At 41.1% G+C, this 19,691-nt stretch overlaps 2 protein-coding genes across 4 annotated transcripts in view; both read right to left on the bottom strand.

Annotated features, from left to right (window-relative positions):
* Positions 1 to 2,655: 2,655 nt before the first annotated feature.
* LOC122776326 (tetraspanin-33-like) lies at positions 2,656 to 8,400 on the bottom strand. The gene is made up of 4 exons (XM_044036800.1): positions 8,191 to 8,400; positions 3,615 to 3,672; positions 2,948 to 3,075; positions 2,656 to 2,784 (listed from the first exon to the last, which is right to left on the bottom strand). The coding sequence occupies exons 1-4, from the start codon at positions 8,284 to 8,286 to the stop codon at positions 2,671 to 2,673; spliced, it is 396 nt and encodes a 131-aa protein (XP_043892735.1). The 5' UTR covers positions 8,287 to 8,400; the 3' UTR covers positions 2,656 to 2,670.
* A 7,482-nt stretch (positions 8,401 to 15,882) lies between these two features.
* Positions 15,883 to 19,691, bottom strand: part of tspan9a (tetraspanin 9a) — a 144,255-nt gene continuing 140,446 nt past the window's right edge. For 2 of the 3 annotated variants that reach the window (XM_044035915.1, XM_044035913.1), the window contains one exon: positions 15,883 to 16,314. In XM_044035915.1, the coding sequence (XP_043891850.1) occupies positions 16,243 to 16,314 (72 nt within the window). In that variant the 3' untranslated portion in view covers positions 15,883 to 16,242. Of the gene's footprint in view, positions 16,315 to 18,315; positions 19,544 to 19,691 lie in introns of those variants that run through there. The other variant, XM_044035914.1, reaches the window with a different exon arrangement.

Below are 19,691 nucleotides of genomic sequence, written 5' to 3'. Positions count from 1 at the left end.
TTTTTTCACAATTGGGACCACATACTAAACTATGACATTTTTGTCACATTTTGGACCACTTACTTAACTATGACATTTTTGTCACATTTTGGACCACATACTAAACTATGACATTTTGGTGTCTTTTTGGACCACATACTAAACTATGACATTTTGGTGTCTTTTTGGACTCCATACTAAACTATGACAGTGAGAATTCTCGCAAGTTCTGACTAGTATGCCTTGGAGCAGCAGGCACTAATGAAACCATTTACTCCTCAAGGTCAATTAACCCAAATTTCAGCTGTGTTTATGGATCAGTTGATCTGATGCTTAGACTCAGCATTGGTCCAGCACTATTTAGAATCACTTGGAAAAGAAAAAAAATCCTCAAATTTAATGCAATCTGTTAACCATAAATGAACATAAATGTTTCACAAAGCACAGGCTATTAAGAGGAACACTAGAGGCTGCAAATGTCTGCCACACTGCCGGGGCATTATGTTTTTGAAATGGCTTGTGTTCACTTTGGCAGTGCATGAATCAGCACACACAAAAAAAGGTGCGTGTAAAGCAAAAGCATGAGTTTCTCCTTTTCACACTACATTTGAAGTTAAAAACTATGGAGAACATGAGAGAAAAAGGTGAGTAAATAGAATCAATGATTATATGCAGAGTGATGTCTGTTTCTCTCCAGTGTAACAGATTCATTTTTGGATGTGCCTAAAAATATGGCTCGACAAGTAAAAGTGGTTGCACAAACTTGTGTCAAATCTCATTAGCGTCACTTGCTAAAAACAAACAAAAAAACAACAACTGAAGTGCAATGATTTCCTGAATATTCTGAAATCCCTACTTATGATTAAATTATTAACACACATCTGTGCTACTTTTTGTGTTGGCTTTTTAATATTTGTTCAATAAAATTACTTTATAGACTCCTATGAAACCCCGGATTGTAAACATTTACACATTGTATTCCTCAAACACAATATAAACAATTATGAAAAGATATTCAATGCACATTTCCATCCATTAAATATTCTGGGAACAGGGATGTCCACATGCGGTTTCACATGCTGACTTCAGATGAATTATGCCAATGGGAGCACTGTATGCTAATAAGCTGCTGAACTTTAAAATTTCATTACGCTTGAAATTAACTTCTGTTCGTGGTTTGCTGGAGGCTTCGTGAATTGTCCGTGTTACAGCTCGTGTTAGAGAGCTAGAACAGGTTATGTTGATAAACACTGCGAGCTGTATCAGAATAGCCCCAATTCCGCGAGGATTCTCACCCTCACCCTCACCCCACCTCTCACTCATGTTACAGTACATGCTCGTGGGCCTCAGCTCACCGCCACACCTCCACACATCATTAGCGGCAAAGCCTGCTTCAAGGGATCCGTTGAAATGGAACATTTGGTTCCGCTTTGAAGTGCCGAAGCATTTGAATCATTTAGTGAGGAAGGATGCTGGGAGGGTTGTTAAATGTCTCTGTTTAGCAGCAGGCAGTCCAAGTGCTGACAGAGAACACGAAGGAGAGGAGAGGTATCATCAGGCACCAGACGCATCCCCACTAGACACCAGTGTCAGGGAACGCTGCCTCCACGGGCTGTTGTGTTTTTATTCTCTGTGGACCCCTCGTGGAGCGCTACTGTTGGAGATAAGTGGATGCTCACGCGGGGGAAGCCTTGTTTTCCCTGTAGTCAGACATTGGGGTTATTTGTGGGGCTCTGGAGGATAGAGATGCTACTTATTCAGAAAGTCTAATTTCGAATCAGATATACTGTATAATAAGTATCAGACGCTTATAAGTAGATATCAAATGTGTTTTTCCACTTTCTTTTTATTTATTTTGCACAAACCTTATCAGATTTGGAAGCTACTGCGTATTGTAAATGCAATTCAATAAACATAATTCTTCATTGTATATCGGCTGGAAATGATAGGCTCATTCTGCCGTATCGAATACAAACGTTCATAAAATCAAGACTGAAAAAAATCACTTTGCAGCATCAGAGGAAAAGTGTGTGCATACACAGGTGCCTTAAACATCTTAGAATTAAAATATCTGATCATATTGTCACTTTGGATGACATTGCCATGGCTTTATAAATTCATTCATTATATCATTTTACCTGAAGAAAAGAATGCCTTAGTTTTTTCTCAGATGGATTTCATCTTGAAAGGATTTTGTATTTGTGTAATTTTACTTGTCAGTTTTGCTACTGCATGCAACACCTTACACACACATGATCTGCCAAAGGGGACGACACCAATGTAAACTATGTATATGCACTATTACATATGTATTACATACTAATATTAAATAATAATAATGATAATTAAGCCAGTGTGTCCTCAAGAGGGAAAATAAAATGTCTGCTCTCTTTTCTTCTATACAGTATCTGTCCAGGATTTATAAACAACAGTAAGCTCTAGTGTTACATGTGATGAAAACTCCTTCTCAGACATCCCCTCTGTGTGGGCAGTGGGTTCACCTGTGTGTTCAGATGACCTGGCAACCTCTGTTTTTATCCATTGTACATTGTACAAATGAACACAATGTCCTAAAGCTGGCAGCGAATAGAGCTCAGGGGCATTAATGGTCAATTGTGTTGTCATTGCTGCTATGGAGGAGAATGTGAGACCAAAATATGACCTTATAATGACTTTAGATTCTCTAATACCTCAGCTACTGCATGGACTTGACGGCAAAGAGGTAGATACCTGATCAGAGTAGAAGAAGCCCAGTATTGCAATGGCCAGTTGTGTCAGGAAGACCAGCGTCAAGCTGATGGAGAACTATGGACACAGACAACACACGTGAAAGCACAGACTGACTGAGGCAGAATTGTAAGTGACTGATTTCTTCTTACTTGGCTTTTGGATTAAATGTCATTTAATCTAGCACATTGGAGGCAAAACACAGGCCCAGTATTAGAGAAGAGTCTGTTATGTCTATTACTGTCTTGAGGAGGTGAATGTTCTCTCGGAGGGCCCCGATGCAACCGCAGAACGTAATGAAGAACATGACCACCCCCACCACAATTAGGATGACAGCTGGGTCGATGAGGAACGTGTCCCGCACTGTGTCTGGCAGAAAGACAGGAGCACAACAGCCTCTGTTTACATGTCTGTCTATTCCTCCCTTCTTTTTTTTTTTTAAATCCTTTGCACCTTTTTTGTAAACCTCACATCTCTCTATTTAACCTCCTCTTCTACAGAGACAGAGGCAGTGGGGAGTGGCAAAACTAATCCTTTATTTTGACCACGTCCTGTATTTTACTAATTAGATGTGAAGGCAATGATTATAACGCATGTTGACTCGTTAGACATGACAAGCTGTTGCTTTATGGTGGCTCAACGGGTGCAAATACAAAAAATACAATACAATTAAAAAGGAAAAGGGGAAAAACGTCCCGTAATTATAACACTGGATAATAGACTCAGTGATTTTAGTGTCGCACGGGGGTTATGTAAGCACAATTATACATAAAAAAATGAACTCTATACACAAAAACACACATAGAACAAATTGTTTTTGCATATTTAGGTTACTGCACAGTATGCTGATGAGTGAGTGATATACCTGAATATTACACAAGTGTGTCATGTGTCATGTATTCACTCACCTGTAGCTTTCTGGACTTTCGCATACACTCCGATTGCAACGATCAGCAATGAGAAAACCTGAGGGAGAGACAGCACTTTTGAAAATGTTGTTCATAAAGCATGTTGAGCTAATTCTCTCTCACTGGAGCCAATCCCAGCTGACATAGGGTGAAAGGCAAGGTCACACCCTGGACAGGTCGCCAGTCCATCACAGGGACACAGAGAGAGACAACAGATTTTTGGACTGTGGGAGGAAACCCGGAGAACCCGGAGAACCAGGAGAACCCGGAGAAAACCTGCACACACACACAGTGAGAACATGCAAACTCCATGAAATACCACACGCAGGTCCCATGGTAAATTGACATGGGAATAATATAAAACGGTGTGTCTTTAGAGGTCACATATTCAGGCTTTAAAAAATGTGGGTTTTTTTCATCTTCTTATGCGTTAAAAAAGTCACACAATTTTTCTGACATTTTTGTTCATAAAAAAGTGAACTTTGACATATTTTAAACATTTAAAGTACCTTGCTCAGGTGTGTCAGGTGTGTCATCAGATTGCCTAGATTGTGCTGAAAAAAAGGATATAAGTCACTCTATATTGCACATTTTTATAGCGTCTGCAGCTGAAATGCTCTGTGTTCTAAGGGTTAATAATAACACAGGAAGGCAGACAGGCGATTAAGCTCGACTTGCTCTTAAAATACTTTCCTTTTTCCTCTCCTCTCCTTTTGTTTTTGTTTTGTTTTTGTTTTACAGCTGTTTCCCCTTGCATCTTGATGCTATGCTAAACTAATTGTCTCCTGGCTCCAGGACAGAGCGATTTCTCGGCCAACTCTCGACAAGAAAAGCGCCGGTTATTTATGTGTAAATTCTTCATTTCTCCGTGGGGAAACTGCACTTTTTTTATTATTTGCATTGTCTACCAGGACAGGTGTGTTCAGATTTGCAGTGATGAGTGTTTTCTCAGGTGCTAAATATGCACAGCACCTGTACGCCAGTTTATGTTGTTTATGATAAACAGACAGATGGGTGCTGGTGAGAAGAATATGACAAAACACTTGGATCTCAGCTTTAATCATCTGAATTTGGATGGCGGTTTCAAGCAAAATAATCTCCAGATTTGTTCTGTTTCCCCAGTATCATCTGTATTAATGTCCCTGTTGAGTAAAATGTGGCCTTGATGAGAAAATCAGGATTATTATCCACCTGAGCATGACTGAGTAGAGCTTTGTAGTTTCACCATTGAAGAGATAATTACAACAGAGACGGTGAGACACAGGAAGAATCATGGAGAGGCTGGAGGTGATGTGTGTGTGTGTGTGTGTGTGTGTGTGTGTGCGAGGAGTTCAGGGTGTTGAACTGTCTGAGACCTACTCTTGTTTCCCTTTCCAATAAAAGAAGAAAAGTTTCTCCCGTGTAAAATGTTGAACAGAGTTCAAAAGTTGCCTGCAACAGCCCACGCTGCATGCAGTGGATGAAGGGAAGCCAACCTCCCCCCTGTAATGAGGTCTCAAAGCGGTGACAACAGACGGTCGAGTGTGTGCTGTAAGTAATGATATTGCTCGAGGACTGTTGTGTTGTGAGTTCACCTCAGCAGCAAGGAGGAGAGAAAATGGATGGAATTAGAGTTTCCTGTTGATTATATCATAGTCAACACCAATCTCCCTCCTTCCCTTGATTGTTTTTACCACCGTGAATAACAATTTGGCCTGGCTTGGCTTTTATTTTCAGACGTCAGATTTCCAAACACTCTTCTGATTAGTCTTTTTGTGTGTGTGTGTGTGTGTGTGTTTTGTTCTTTTGTTCAGCCTAGAGTTGTTTTGTTTCTGTCTGAAGAGCCTGCATCAGATTTGTGGAGGTCATAATGATCCACTGTACCAAATTTGCAATGGAAGAGGTGTTAGTTGTTTTACGTGCCTTAACTGAGAACGTTTTTTCCGTGTTCTAGAAAAAGTAAATTATTGCAGTAAAACTTTCTGTTTTTCCTCTCCTGCAGTTTTGAATCGACACGACGCCTTGACAAGACAATAGTCGTAAAAGCAAAAGATGTTGGTGAGGCACATTTTGTGTGGAACGTCTGTTACAAGAGGTTTTTAGAACTCAAAGCTCTCGTTTTTTTATTGAATACACTTTTAAATTTTGTATTTTTTTTTATCTAATCTATCTTTCTGTTGAGGGAAATTATATTGTGATTATTGTTATTATGTTATTATACTGTGGCTAACATAAAAGCACATATTCCACACCCTTGCCCCTGAGCAAGGCACCAAACAGTGCGGCTTCCTGCAACAGTGCGGGTGAAATTACGTTATCACCACATGTTGACTTTGACGTGCAACTTGTCAGCTTTCAGAAACCGCTGGAATTTTTCCAATAGCACAAAACGCTGCGTAATTGTGGCGATGCAAAGTGCACTTGCGTGAAAGCGCAGTTGTTAACGAAGGATAAATTGCATGTAAGTTGGATAACACAGCTTAACCACCCACCCAGTGCCGTTCTGCAATGCCATTGAGATTTATTTAAGGTTTTTAGAGCAGAAAAGTCTGTCTTTAAAGGGTATCTTTCCTTGTTTGTGTGTGTTAATGTGCAAGTTTGCCACTTTGTACGCTCATGTGATTCCAACACACGTGTGCACACAGACAGACAGTGATGTTTCTAGGCTTTTCAAAGGAATGAATCAGGCTCCTCCTGGCGGGTTGTGAGCGGAGGTGAGCGCCAGCTGCACTGAGCCGAGGGAACAAAGGCCTGATGGATTAGGGCTGCAGTGTTTCGCGTCTGAGCAAAACAAACGAGCCGTGCGGCTGCCGCGGTCGCTGCCCGAGTGTTTGCCGTGTTTGTGTAGGACTTTTTGGAGAGTCAGTCAAGTGAGAGTCAGAGTTGTGTGTGTGTGTGTGTGAGTGAACGTGATGAAGGGCAAAGGGCTCCATGGATGGTTGAATTGCTGCATCATAGTATCTCATATACTTTTAAATCTCTTTTCCCACTTGTGTCTTCACAACTACGAGCTTGTGTAATACAAACCTTTGAGGCCTTGGCCTACTAAGATCAAAAGTCTCCATATTAAATGATTTTAAAATGGATGTTACTGTATGTCACGCATTCATGAGTGGAAGTGATGTTTCAATCTGTCAGTGTTGCATTGCTTGTTCTATGACTTACAACTTAGTAACCACTGCTTAGCATTTAGCTTTAACCCTGGCTGCTTTCCCCCATTACTATGTTAAAACATATATATATAGAGGCTATAAGAATGCACAATATAGAGTGTCTTATATCCTTTTTTCAGCACAATCTATAGACAGTTTTTCTTTTTTCATTTTCATATAAACACGCCTGAACAAAAAGTCCTCAAAATGTTTAAAATCAGATTGAATTTGTGAAATTTGTGAAATTTGGAAATCCATCACAGCTCAAAGTTCACTTGGCTCCGACTTTATGAACAAAGATACGAATAAAAACGGTCTAATTTTGGGACTTTTGCACAATTATCGCAGCTTTATATCACGACTAAAAATGATGCAATCATAACTTTGACTCCACACCTCAGGATGTCCAAATAAGGAGTTGTGTATTATTCCCATGGCAATTTTCCATCTGTGCCATGTAAGCACTGAGGGTTAATCAACTATTTGTATTTATATAGCACTTTTCTAGTCTTGATGACCGCTCAAAGCTGCTTTACACTACAATTTCACCATTCACTCATTCACAACCCACACATTCATACAGAGCATCTCACATCTTTCATACCCATTCGCACATGTCCTCACGGCCGTCAGGAGCAATTTGGGGTTCAGTGTCTCGCCCAAGGACACATCCACATGTAGACTTAGTGGAGCCGGGAATCTAACCCACAACCTTCCATTTGCGGGACGACTCACTCTGTTTTGACCCGTTTTAGCAGGAAAAGCAGAGGTGTTTTTCAGTTACACCTGGGTTTGTCCCGCAAAGGGCCCATTGTCGTATAGCGACTAAACAACAAAAAGTACTTCCTGGAATAAAAGTATAGCCCCTTGTTGGGGAATCGCCGGTGTTCATGTTATGGACTCATTATTTGTGCTGTTATGTTGTAAAACAATGCAGACAACAACCGCTTTCAAACAACACCACTTGACAGAAAATATATCGAGACCTTCAGATAGCAGCAGGCTCGCTGGAATTACTAGGTGTTTTATTGTTCACTGTGAGACAGAAGTGAGCTGAGTGCACCGCTCAACATTTGCTACGGTGATGCATGGGGAGTCAGTGTCCATAATATATAACTGCAGTAAATTTAAAATGGCGAGCAGCAGGGAGGATGGGTGCCCCCGCTGCATGCAGCTCCCGATACTGTTTGAATTATTTCCCTTATTTGGTATTCATAAGCTTTTCTTTTTTTTATTATTATTATTTTACTTTTGTCTTTTTGTAGCTTTGCTTCTCCTTCTAACTAATCTGAATTTGGAGAAAACTAAACTCTTGTGTTAGCCGGTGGCTCGCGTACGCTGTGATATATGAGGATTACTCTGTGTGGCAGGAGAGCAGAACAGCTGTGTGTGTGTGTGTGTGGGGGCGTGACGACTATCATTTACCAGTGCAACGCTCTACTCACCCAGAAAAGGAAGCTGAAGAAGAAGAGAAAATATCGGATCCAGGGGTTGACGAAGGAGAAGGTCTCCGTCCGGTTCAGGTTCTGTTGCCTATCCATAGCGTGTCGGTGTTTTTACTCTCCCATATCCAGATCTAGAGAACGTGTTACTTCAAAACAGTCCTCATATCCAGCCCCAGCCCACACATACTGTATGTCCGTGGGTCTGTTTGGAGAGAGGGAGGGGTCCTTTGGTATTTGCAGTGAGTGAAGGGCTGTCTAAAAAAGGGGGCATGGTGACGTGATGCTGCCCTGCCATGCTGGTAGGCCCCAGAACTGTCGATGTGGCCCAGTGAGTCAGATTACACAAAAACTATCTCTGGCTGACTGCAACTGAATGGCTCATACGAGTACTGGAGTATTGTCGACCTGCTGCTCTCTATTACCGCCTAAGTTCCTAGATCCTGTATCAAAGACCTGAAAGCATTTTTTTGCTGCATCATCTAATGTCATTTATTGTCAGATGATTTCCTGCAGAGGATAAAACAGAGCGGCTGTTGACAAAGTCCGCACAATGAAATTCATGGACAGGAGAACATCTAACGTGGTTATGAGACATTGTTGTGATGTTCTCTCCTGTGCCGAGGCCATTTTGTACTTGAAGGAAAAACATCCAGTTGAATCCACACGTGAGATTAAGGTGGAAAAAACGGGACATTTGTTATCCGTCAGATTGACCAGAGAGGAATACTAATAATAAAAAACTACCACACAGGAGTCTGAGGGTTATGTAAAAACATCACCACTTCCTCTGCTCTCAAACGCTTGCCAATAAAAATGTAGTGAAATATAATCTGAACTGTCCTTGGCAGCGAGGATTTTGTTTGTGAATGCTTAATCCCATTTTTGTCAATACATCAAGTGTCTCCTGTGGAGTGATAGATAGAACGTAGCCTCCCTCAGTGACCTCGGTTTGTTGATACGTGAACATGAGTTTTACCTCCTCATCCAACACTGTCTGTAGTGTTGCTTATTTTTTATATTTTTATCTATATTACATTACATTACATGTCATTTAGCAGACACTTTTATCCAAAGCGATAAAAGCATCTGCTGTCTAATCTATCTTTCTGTTGTATGACTGAGTGTAAGGGTAAACTTAAGACTTTATTAATCTTTAGAGAATAAAGTCATAATATTATGAGAATAAAGTCATAATTATTATTCAAGCAAAAAATCTGATTGTCCAGCTGCAAACCTGCCCCAAGATGAGAAATTTTGTGAAGTTACATTTTGATTTGGGATTCACAAATAAACAAAAATGTAATCTTTTCGCCACATTATCTTTAGCATCAGGACTTTAAACAGTTTGTGAAAGAAACTGAGTTTGTTTGGGAGAAATACTCACACTCAGACTTGGAGGAAATCATCTCTTTCGTGGACTGGAGGAGGAAATGGCTGGTGGTGGCTCTGGTCACATCACCCCATTCACGCAACAAGCCTCTGTCGGCCTCTGTAGGTCATCGTGGCAAGTGCAAGTGCGGAAACACAGACAGACAGACAGAGAGACAGACAGACAGACAGAGCCACTAAAAACAATACTTCACTTCAACTCTGTGGGGTGAAGTAATAATACATAATAATACACATAATGAAAATGATTAAATGAAATCTAACTTTTTTCTCCTAATATTCCAACTTTATTCTCGCAAAAATTATGACTTTATTCTCCTAATATTCCGACTACTCTTGTAAATTTATGACTTTATTCTTGTAAAATTACCACTTAATTCTCGTAAAATTAAGACTTTTTAATATTACAACTTTATTCTCAAAAAATGACAGCTTTATTTTGGTGAAATTATAACTTTATTCTCATAATATTACAACTTTTTTTCTCGTACTATGACTTTTTAATTTTACGACTTTATTCTCGTAATATTGCGACTTTATTCTCAAAGGATTATTTTTTTCTCTCTTCAGTTTGGCCCTAATAATCCATCATACTGTTGAGGGAAATTATACTGTGATTATTATTGTTATTAAACTATTACACTGCAGTTATATGAGGCTAACATAACAGCACATTCCACACTCCACTGACTCTTCTCATTCCCAGAATGGGTCGAGGGCTGACTTGCCCCTGAGCAAAGCACTGAATCCCTCATCCCTCATTCTAATTCTGATTTAATTTCCCAAAAGGTCAAAATTCTACATCTTGCTTAAACTCAACATAAGTGCAGTTAAAAAAAAGAGAGAATAAATTGTATGTAAACAGTATTTACACAGCTTGACAATCCGCCCATTGTCTTTCTGCTGTGCTATTAAGATTTACTTATGGAAGCACAACAATCACAATCACACATACAACAGTCGCCTCCTCTGCAAGTCAACAAGGTGAATAATCATGCTCGGTCAAACTAAGCATTATCATCAAAACAAAAATGTGAAATGCCAGAATAACTACCAGTAATAATAATAATAATAAAAAAGTATTCACGGTTGATTCTGTTCACTTTATTTCAATACATGTTACTTATACAAAATAATCTGTACAATGGCTAAAATATGTCATATTTTTTGCATAGAAGGAACAGAGGTGTCAACAAAGGGCCAAGATGGAATGGCATAATAAAATCTCACTCACTGTCACATAGGGGCCTCCTAACAACGTGGGTGAAATAAAAGGAAGGAACAGAGCGTCACATAAAAACCTTGTGCTACTCACTCGCTCACTCACTCACTCACTCACTCCGTGCTGTAAAAATACGAGACAAAAATGGTCGGCGGTTCCCACTTTTCATTTTCCTTTTTGTACTTGAAAAAATAAATAAATAATAAAAAATAAAAAAAGCTCCTCTGGAACTCTTGGTTTCCATTAGCTCATATCAGTGTCTTCAGGAAAAAACAAACAAAAAACAACTCCTGCAGGTTTTCTTTTAAAGGAGCCATTTGAAGGCAGTGACGCCACTCTCTCTCTCTCTCTCGCCGAATACACCGTGGGATCTGCTGTGACAAAGCCTCACTCTGCTGTTCACGCCAATTCATGTCTCACCAACTCCAAAAAGCTCCAGCGTTAGATAAGTGTTCAAACGCCGCCTATGTGACGTGACAGCGACTCACTCAAAAGGAAAAGAGAGGAACACATCGGAAGGATCGAGTCATTAAATATGAAAGGCAAATGAGTGTTCGGTGTCGTGGGGGATTTTTGAGACACACTTTTGCTTTATTTAAAAAATAGTTGATTTAGAGAATAAAGATAAAGTAGTGCACCACCTATAGTATAGATATTCAGAGTGCTTTCACATGTAGCAGAAAACACCACAGGACACAGGTTGGCAGGTATCATCATAGTTGCTACCCAGCAAACACAACATCAAACACACCATTTTCTTGAGCATACATTTCCACTGCTCAGATACTCAGTTTCAGCATGTGGGAAGGATTATAAGGAGATTACAAAAATAATATGTCGAGTGTGGCAAAAAAAAAGAAGCCGTTTCTATGTCTGTAAAATTCTTCACAGCAGACAAAAACCAATTACTGCATGTGCATTCTTCCTTCACCATCCCTGTGGCTTATACTGCGAGTGCTTCCGCGTATTACAAATACTTTATACTGCTTCCAAAAACAAAACATAAGGACGAAAAAAATATGAAAAACCGTAACCATACCGTCAAAAAGAACACAGTTTTACATCAACATGTTACACCGCTCCTGTACTTAGAAGATGGACGAGATGTAGGCGGAGCATGTGTCTGTGAGTGAGTCGTTAAAATAAGAAAGTGGCAAATACACTGTAGCCTATGTAATTGTGATTAGACGTGGCAGAGGTAAAGTAAGTTACGTCAATTGTAGAAAATGAGCATATTTACACCCGGGGGCTGACGTACAGCGGCGATATACTGCGGTAACATTTGCTCTGTGCTGCACAGTCATTTTAATAGTACATGCTCTAGAAATACATAATGGGCCTGACACTGGCAGTTTTAAAAGACATACTGCAAATTATGGCAGCACATTCTAATTTAATTCAACTTGATCTTAATACAGAGAGGCACGCTGACAGGCGTGCAGTACATCTTTTGTGGGCTTCCGCTGATGATGAATGCCAAATTTTTCCATCTCTATCAATTCTGACTTAATTGCTTCAACCGCCCGTGGCAGTGTTAAGACAGAAAGGTGGTTTTTGCACCTTGCAGAGGAGACGCCGTGAAGCCTAACACTCAAAAAAGAAAGCTTAATATTCTCACAACGTGCAACAATGGTGCCTCTGTCATGAATAGAACAATAATAATAATAATAATAACAATAATGAAAAATCCTACAACAAGGAAAACAACAGCATAACATACAAAAAGGGGGGGAACGGGCGACAAGCGAAATACAAAAATAACATCATTAAACAGCTTCTGTTAAAGTGGCATTCATCCCTGCTTTCAGAAAAAGAAAAAAAAAACATGGAGAAACTTTTATTCTCTCCCGACACGGAAAGTAGAACGTCAGAATGACGGCGCGGCGTCGGATCCGTCGGGGTCAAAGGGTCACAGAGTCTGGGTGACGTCAGGATGAGAGACAGACACCAGAATTTGCTTCAGGACGTTTTCTGCGACACTTTTCCAACGGATACAAGATAAATTAAGATAAAACAAAATATTTATCTCTCGTCTGATTTACTGACACACCAGCTCTAGTCCTCCTTTTAACCATGTGCCATGTGTCTCACTGCGGTGAGCGAGGCGGTAAATACGGGGAGGAAGCCCGTCCCCGGGGAGCACTTCACTGTACGTCAGCAGCAGTCATGTTCCCCCTGTGGACGCGGCGAGTCAGGAGTTGAATCGCAGCCAGCGGGGTCGCTGCGCATCACGGCCCAAATGTGTTGCTTCCTGATGCATGAAGCCACGGCCCCACCTGCTTGTCCTTAACTGTGTCTCAGATTAAGTCATTAAAGAAAAAAAGAAAAACTAAGACTGACCTCAGGTGAGTAATGTGGCGGCACCTCTAATGCTGCTGAGAGATTTCCTTCACATCATGGTGTGCGACGTGGCAGGACAACTACAAGGTAGTTTTTTTAATTGTTTTTTTTTACACCTACTGAAAATTGTCATCAAGGCCGTTTCCCCAATGAAAGGAATGTCCTCACATCACATCACATCCTTTTTTCTGTCAACTGTGCGACATTAAGAGTAAATTTATACATTAACAGTTGGACACTAACGCAAAAAACAATGATTCATTAACCCATGGTAACTTGTTGTGCGAATAATACACAACTCCTTATATGGACATCCTGGGGGGGGTGTGTTTATAGGTCACATATGCAGGCTTTAAAAAAAAATATGTGTTGTCGAGTCAAAGTTATGATTCGTTTTGTATCACATTTTTAGTCGTGATATAAAGTAGCGACAATTGTGCAGAAGTCACAAAATAGAGCGTTTTTCTTTTCTCTTTGTTCATAAAAACAATGAACTGTGACGTATTTCCAAATATCTCAAATTCAATCGGACATTTTGAGTACGTTTGGCTCATAGAGTTGGTGTTTTTTTATCACATGCTGAATAAAGGACATTATACAGACGCTCTATATTGCACATTCTTATACCCTCTGTATGTTTGAAAAATCACAGCCGAAATGCTCCGATTTAAGAGTTCTAAGAGTTCATGTGTAGAAATCTCAGCTCATTTCTTTAACAGATTCAAAGCCAGTAGAGTTTGTAGTGAGTGGGTGAAGAAGGGGCAGAATTGAGCCACGGTCATATCAAGAGAAATCAAAGAGATTGATGCCGTTAGAACCGACGTAACACAAATAGCATCTTGTTCACATGATCTTCTAGAACAAGGCTGTTATGGTTATTTGTTTTGCAGCTGGTTTCGTTGCATCTGTTAAGAACGAGCCGCTCACTTCATCAGCGTTATTAGAGTTTCGTCAGTTTCATGATTCCAGGCAGAGAGCAGCGCCAAATAACTTCAACCTGACTCGAGGTTTAATCAGTCAAAGTCGACGGAAACACCTGTGCGGGCCATAAAGGGCTTTAAAAAAAACCAAAAAAACAATAACAAAACATGAAATATGTGAAGTGCTTGCTAACACCTGCCGCCGCATCTGCGCGGACTGAAAATGACACCGTTGTGTTCGTAGAGATAAGTCAAGCTTAATTAAAACCGAAATCGTAAAGAAAACGGCCGACGTGGACATAAATGTCGTCACGGCGCATGGCGAACGAATCCAGGCGACGCGGCCGGCGGTCTGCAGAACATGAGCGGTCACGTGTTCGTACAGGTGTTTACAGAAAACAAATTCCAAATAAAAACCCTATAGGAGAAAACAAAGTGTTTATATATATATATATATATCGCCTCTGTAGTTCAACCACACACACACACACACGTGGAGGTAATTACTGACATCTCGAGTGTGAACCACGCGTCTGATCATGTCGCTCTGGACGCCGTCAAACAAATGATTACCCTTCCACAACGACACAGTCCTCCACACCGCTGCTTATCTCGCACGCAGACATTTTGAAGCCCACGGCAAACAGCGGAGGACGTTTATTTTCTCTGCTCGTGGCCGCAGTCATTTACAGTGTTTCCAGTTTCATGGAGGAGGGCTGATGCACAGACCCCCTGCGGAGAAGTGGTGGTAAAGAGACTTAAGCAGACATAACTACAGGGCCTGTTGCGATACCTATCTGTCTCAGCTTTGATCGGCCCACGCTCCCTCCCACCGGCCCCCCCCCTCCCCTCTGCTGGCAGCAGGGGGAGAGAAAAAAAAGGAGGCTCGCCAATAATTGGAGAAGTCGAAATCTTGCAGTGATGAGCAGGAATGTCGGCAGAGGAACTGTGAGACAAAAACGGGGAAAAGAAAAGAAAGGAGGGGACAGCTGGAGGGAGAGAACGAGGAGGGCAGTGCAGACGTACGAGATCACAGGAAGAGAGAGAGAGAAAAGAAACGCTTGCACAGTTGATGGCGGCAGCTCGACAAGCTCGGATTCCGCCCCTTGTGCCCCGGCTTCTTAGGATTTATATGTCCTATTTTGTTGTCACAGCGGAGACAGTGTGATAAAACACACACACTCGCAAAGCCGCGCACACGCGCACATTTTGATCTGTATTCTAAAAATGGAAACTTCATCACCCACTAGACCTCTTCACTTGACAGTTCTGCTGGAGCCCCAATAAATGGCAACTTTTTACACTATTTGTATCGTCTCACAGGGAATGGGAACGCTGCTGCACAATGTGTGTGTGTGTGTGTGTGTGTGTGTGTGTCATGGCTCCGTTGACAGTTGATTATTCCGAGGATATTGCCGCATTTTCTATGAACATAATTCCACTCGTGACTCCGCGTGCTCGCTTTAACCAAATCTCTTCAGCCAAATGAATGAAAATATGAAACATGGATTACATTAGACACGTCGGTGCCCTCTCTGCAGCAATGCCACCTCAAATACCAACCCCACACACACACACACACACACACAGTCTGATCTGTTCAACACTCACAACCCACAGGAGCGCTGAAGACTCACCCACAAGAAACAGGAAACAATAATCCGACATACATTTTGACATTTCAATGACAAAGGTAAATCTGTGAAGTAGAAAACTAGCATGCCATGTTGGAACCTTTTTTTCCATCTACAAATGAAAAGAGGGAGGAACAAAACATCTCCATAGTCGGTGGAGGGTATGATCAGTTTCATATGTGGTGGGGCGTTAGTTAAGTCCTCATTGTCTTAAAGTCTGTTGTTCCTTCCAGCAAACTGTTAGTTTGAGCTAAAAAAAAACACACCAAAAGGTACTCAAGAGGAGTGAAAAGCAATGGGATTCTCTTTCTTGCCAAAAGTAGATGTCCCTTGTTGTCCAGTTGTGTTACTCTTTGGCAAAATGAATGGTGACGAGGACAGAGCAGGGAAGAGCAGGGACACAGCTGGAATCTGTACAGAAGGTCTAGGATGTGACGCAGGGCCAATGGCTGTTCTAAAGTGGGTGAATAGGCAAGCAGGGGGTTTGAATCAGAGTCTTATCCCATCAGGCAGTGGGGCTCCTCTCCGCTGAGTGCCCTTCCCACGGCTAAGCGTCGTACTTCTTCCCTGTTCTGTGGATGTGGTGGAACAGCGTCATGGAGAAGGCCATGCCCAGGAGCTGTGGAGGAGAGGAGAAGGAGTGAACTTACATGTATTATATGTACAGTATGTGTGTGTGTGTGTGTGTGTGTGTGATCTTTTTGATGTCGGAGCCTTGGGCCAGTTTGTGTTTTGATGCATGATAATTCCTGCAGCAGAGCACGAGCGTAATTTCTCGTTCCCTCCTTTTCTCAGATGGCGTTGAGACGAGAGCGCGGGAATCTTTGTGATGGAAAGTGTGTTTGTTGTGCGCGAGCATTCAGTCAATGAAGCAAGCTGAGATGCCACTGAAGCAAAGTTGCCAGCCATGTCTTTGAAGTTTCCATTACCGCTGATACATCAAACGCGGCCACGATGCTGATCCCAAAACCATTATCTGGATAACGTGTGGATAGTGGAGGAAACGGCACACTAATAAAAAAAAGCTATTCTTCTGGGGAACTTCCTGATATCTGCTGTGGTATGTGATTAGCTTTGCGTTACGTTCACCTTGAACCTAATTTATTCTGCTTGCTTCTGGAAGAAAGAAAGAAAAAAAAACCACCTTAAGCCGCTGTCAATCAAAACATGAAGTGCTTTATTTTGTAAGCATCCAGCTAAGAGGGAATTAGGAACAACAACAATAATAATAAAAAAGAAAACTGTTTCAAAATCAAACCCAATTATTAACCTGGGGTGCATCTGTGCCGCTTTGACACTCCTTCATCCAGTTTGACTGAAACGGTGTGACAGATGCTCCTGCAGGACTCTTTAAAGCGCAATCATCCCTGCCTGCGTCAGATGATATATGCTGAGATTTCTAAACCCTCTGTGGAGGACGGCATACATGCATAGGCTTTTACCAAATGTCACATTTTCAGCACAGCTAAATCATTTATAAATCGAAAACCCAAGTTTCTTTATAAGCCTGTTCCTCTGTGCGTCTGGATTGTGTGTAATAATGCCGACTTGTGTGTGGCTTATCGTGATGTCATGATTCTCACTGTGTCTATTAGTCTGCTAATCTGACAGCTCAGGGTCTGTTTCTGGATCTGTCACCGCCACCTGGATCCCTCTCTGTGTACACACACACACACACACAGATCATTAAAACGAAGCTGAAGTCGCAGTTTTTAAGACTGTTTTGGTCTTTATTCAGGGCTGACATTCGTCAGTCAGTATGTTTCCATGCACCGTTAAGTTGAGCTACGGTTGCTGATGGAGCATATAATCGGTCTCTTCGTCATTGTACCAGCCTGGATCGCAACCATGATTTTGACTCTGTTATTTTCTTCTTCTGAGTGATGTGTTTTTCCTGTTATCTCGGGATCTAAGCCAGAGGTGGGAACTGTGGTGCAGCTACCAGGCCCGGATGAGTCCAACTCTGGTCCGACTGAAGGTTCACATGCATTTACATGCTCCCTTTTGGCATTATATGGTTGCGTTAGTGTCAGATGCTGCTGCTCTAGCCTCTCTACACTGGCTCCCTACAGCTTTGAAAACAACCAAAAACATCCATCCATCCATCTTCTACCACTTTATCCTCCACATGAGGGTCATGGGGGGTGCAGTGCCAATCTCAGCTGACATAGGGTGATACACCCTGGACAGTTCACCAGTTTTTCTTATTTAAAGAGCAATGTGATAAAAGTGTTTTTTTGGTGGGATCAATAAAGTATCTATCTATCAATCTTATTATTTGGTCAACTGAAATATGTCACGTCCTATGTCTACGTCAAATGTGATATTGAAAACCTCCCCAAACCCGACGAAAGTTGTTTTTGAACTATGGAAATTCATTCCCAGCACTTAAATGAAGTCATGCGGAAAATAGTATACACCCCAATATAGTATAGTATATATAGATTTCATTAATTTTCCACAAACGATCAAAGGACTGCAATTACAGTAAATGTCACAAATGTTCTTTTTTTTTTGTTCTTAAATTTCACAAAATACAAACTCTATAGTTGTTTTATACATAGTATATCTATATATAAATCTTGATATACAAGATGTTATTTTGATTTTATGGGTCAAATACATTTTGAAGCTGTGTTTTACGTGTGTGTGTGTGTGTGTTTAAACATCAAAATGATCAGAAAAGGAAGTGGTTGGATCAGACAGGAAGAAGAGTCAGCAATTTAAATGAAGGGCCTTCATGAAATCTTGTCGTGAATACACATGAATCTGAAGTTAGTCAAGATCCGGCCCAACACTTAGTTCGCCTTAGTGTGGCTGTGAATTTTAACTAACACCCAATCATCTTCCCCCAAGGACATTAAAAATGTGCAGGGTCTTAAAACCCTCGGAGATTTATGGTGAGGTCACCTCCTTCCGAATAAACCGTGGGTTCACAGATTGGCAAACTGACAACTTGTCATGCTCGTCACAGACAGTCTAAGGCAAATAAACCAAGAGGGAACGGCGGAAGCATGAAACGTCAATACGAAGACGTGTTGTGCGGGAGATGAGACAGAGTGTGAACGGAAATATTTACAAGTGGCTGGAATTTAAGTGTTTGAACTTCAGCTTTTATGAACAGCAGGTGGAAGTTACTATGACGGTAGATCTGTCGGATCGGTTTTATGCGCTTTGTGCCATAGGAGGTGGCTGAGTGAATTATAAGCGCGGGATAGTGAGGTGCAGACATAAATGTTTGGTAGGTGCTTACGTTTAATTACTCATTGGTGAGAAGATGCAGTGCAGCAGAGGCTGGTGGAGATCACGGAGCATCACTATTCAAGGTTTTTAGACTGAATGTGAAAAGGATTTTAGACAAAGCACAAGTGCACCATTTTAATTTGGGCAGGAAATGTTGTGCCTTTGAATTATACACACCGTTATTATCATAGGAGATGCTACTCATGTTACAAAAAACATTTTACTGAGAGAAATCTTTTTGAGTTCACATTTTCAAGAGGAAAAACAACAATCTTGAATAAGACTGTTGTCAATTCTGAGGCCCTGAATGACTGGAAACGACTGGACTGTACCACTCGCATGAAATATTAACTATGTTTCCCTTTCACAATCATGCTGACAATGTAAATTCACCACGATCAACTTATTGCGAGTGTTTTTCCACTGCAATTCCTATAACGCTCACATATCACGATCCTTTCCTTAATATAATATAATGCACATCTTGTTTGATGTTTACAGTCTCTCGGGAGACTACACACCCAGTCTAACAGCAACAGTTTGTTCAAACCCAAGGGGGAAAACATTAGCATTTTGTGTTTTTCCGCTCCGAAGACGTCTCAAAACTGCCAAAAAAAAAAAAAAAAGTTAAAGTGAGACACTAAATCTATGAAGAGAGGTTAATGTAAAGCATCGTTTAGGACAAAAAGAGAAACAGGAACAACCAGAGGAATATCTGACACAACAAAGACTTTGATCTGTGAATCAATACCC

The sequence above is a fragment of the Solea senegalensis genome, linkage group LG10, assembly GCF_019176455.1.
Source record: "Solea senegalensis isolate Sse05_10M linkage group LG10, IFAPA_SoseM_1, whole genome shotgun sequence".
Lineage (NCBI taxonomy): Eukaryota > Metazoa > Chordata > Actinopteri > Pleuronectiformes > Soleidae > Solea > Solea senegalensis.
The sequence above is the reverse complement of the archived record's forward strand: the minus strand, read 5'-3'. Positions and strand labels throughout refer to the sequence as shown.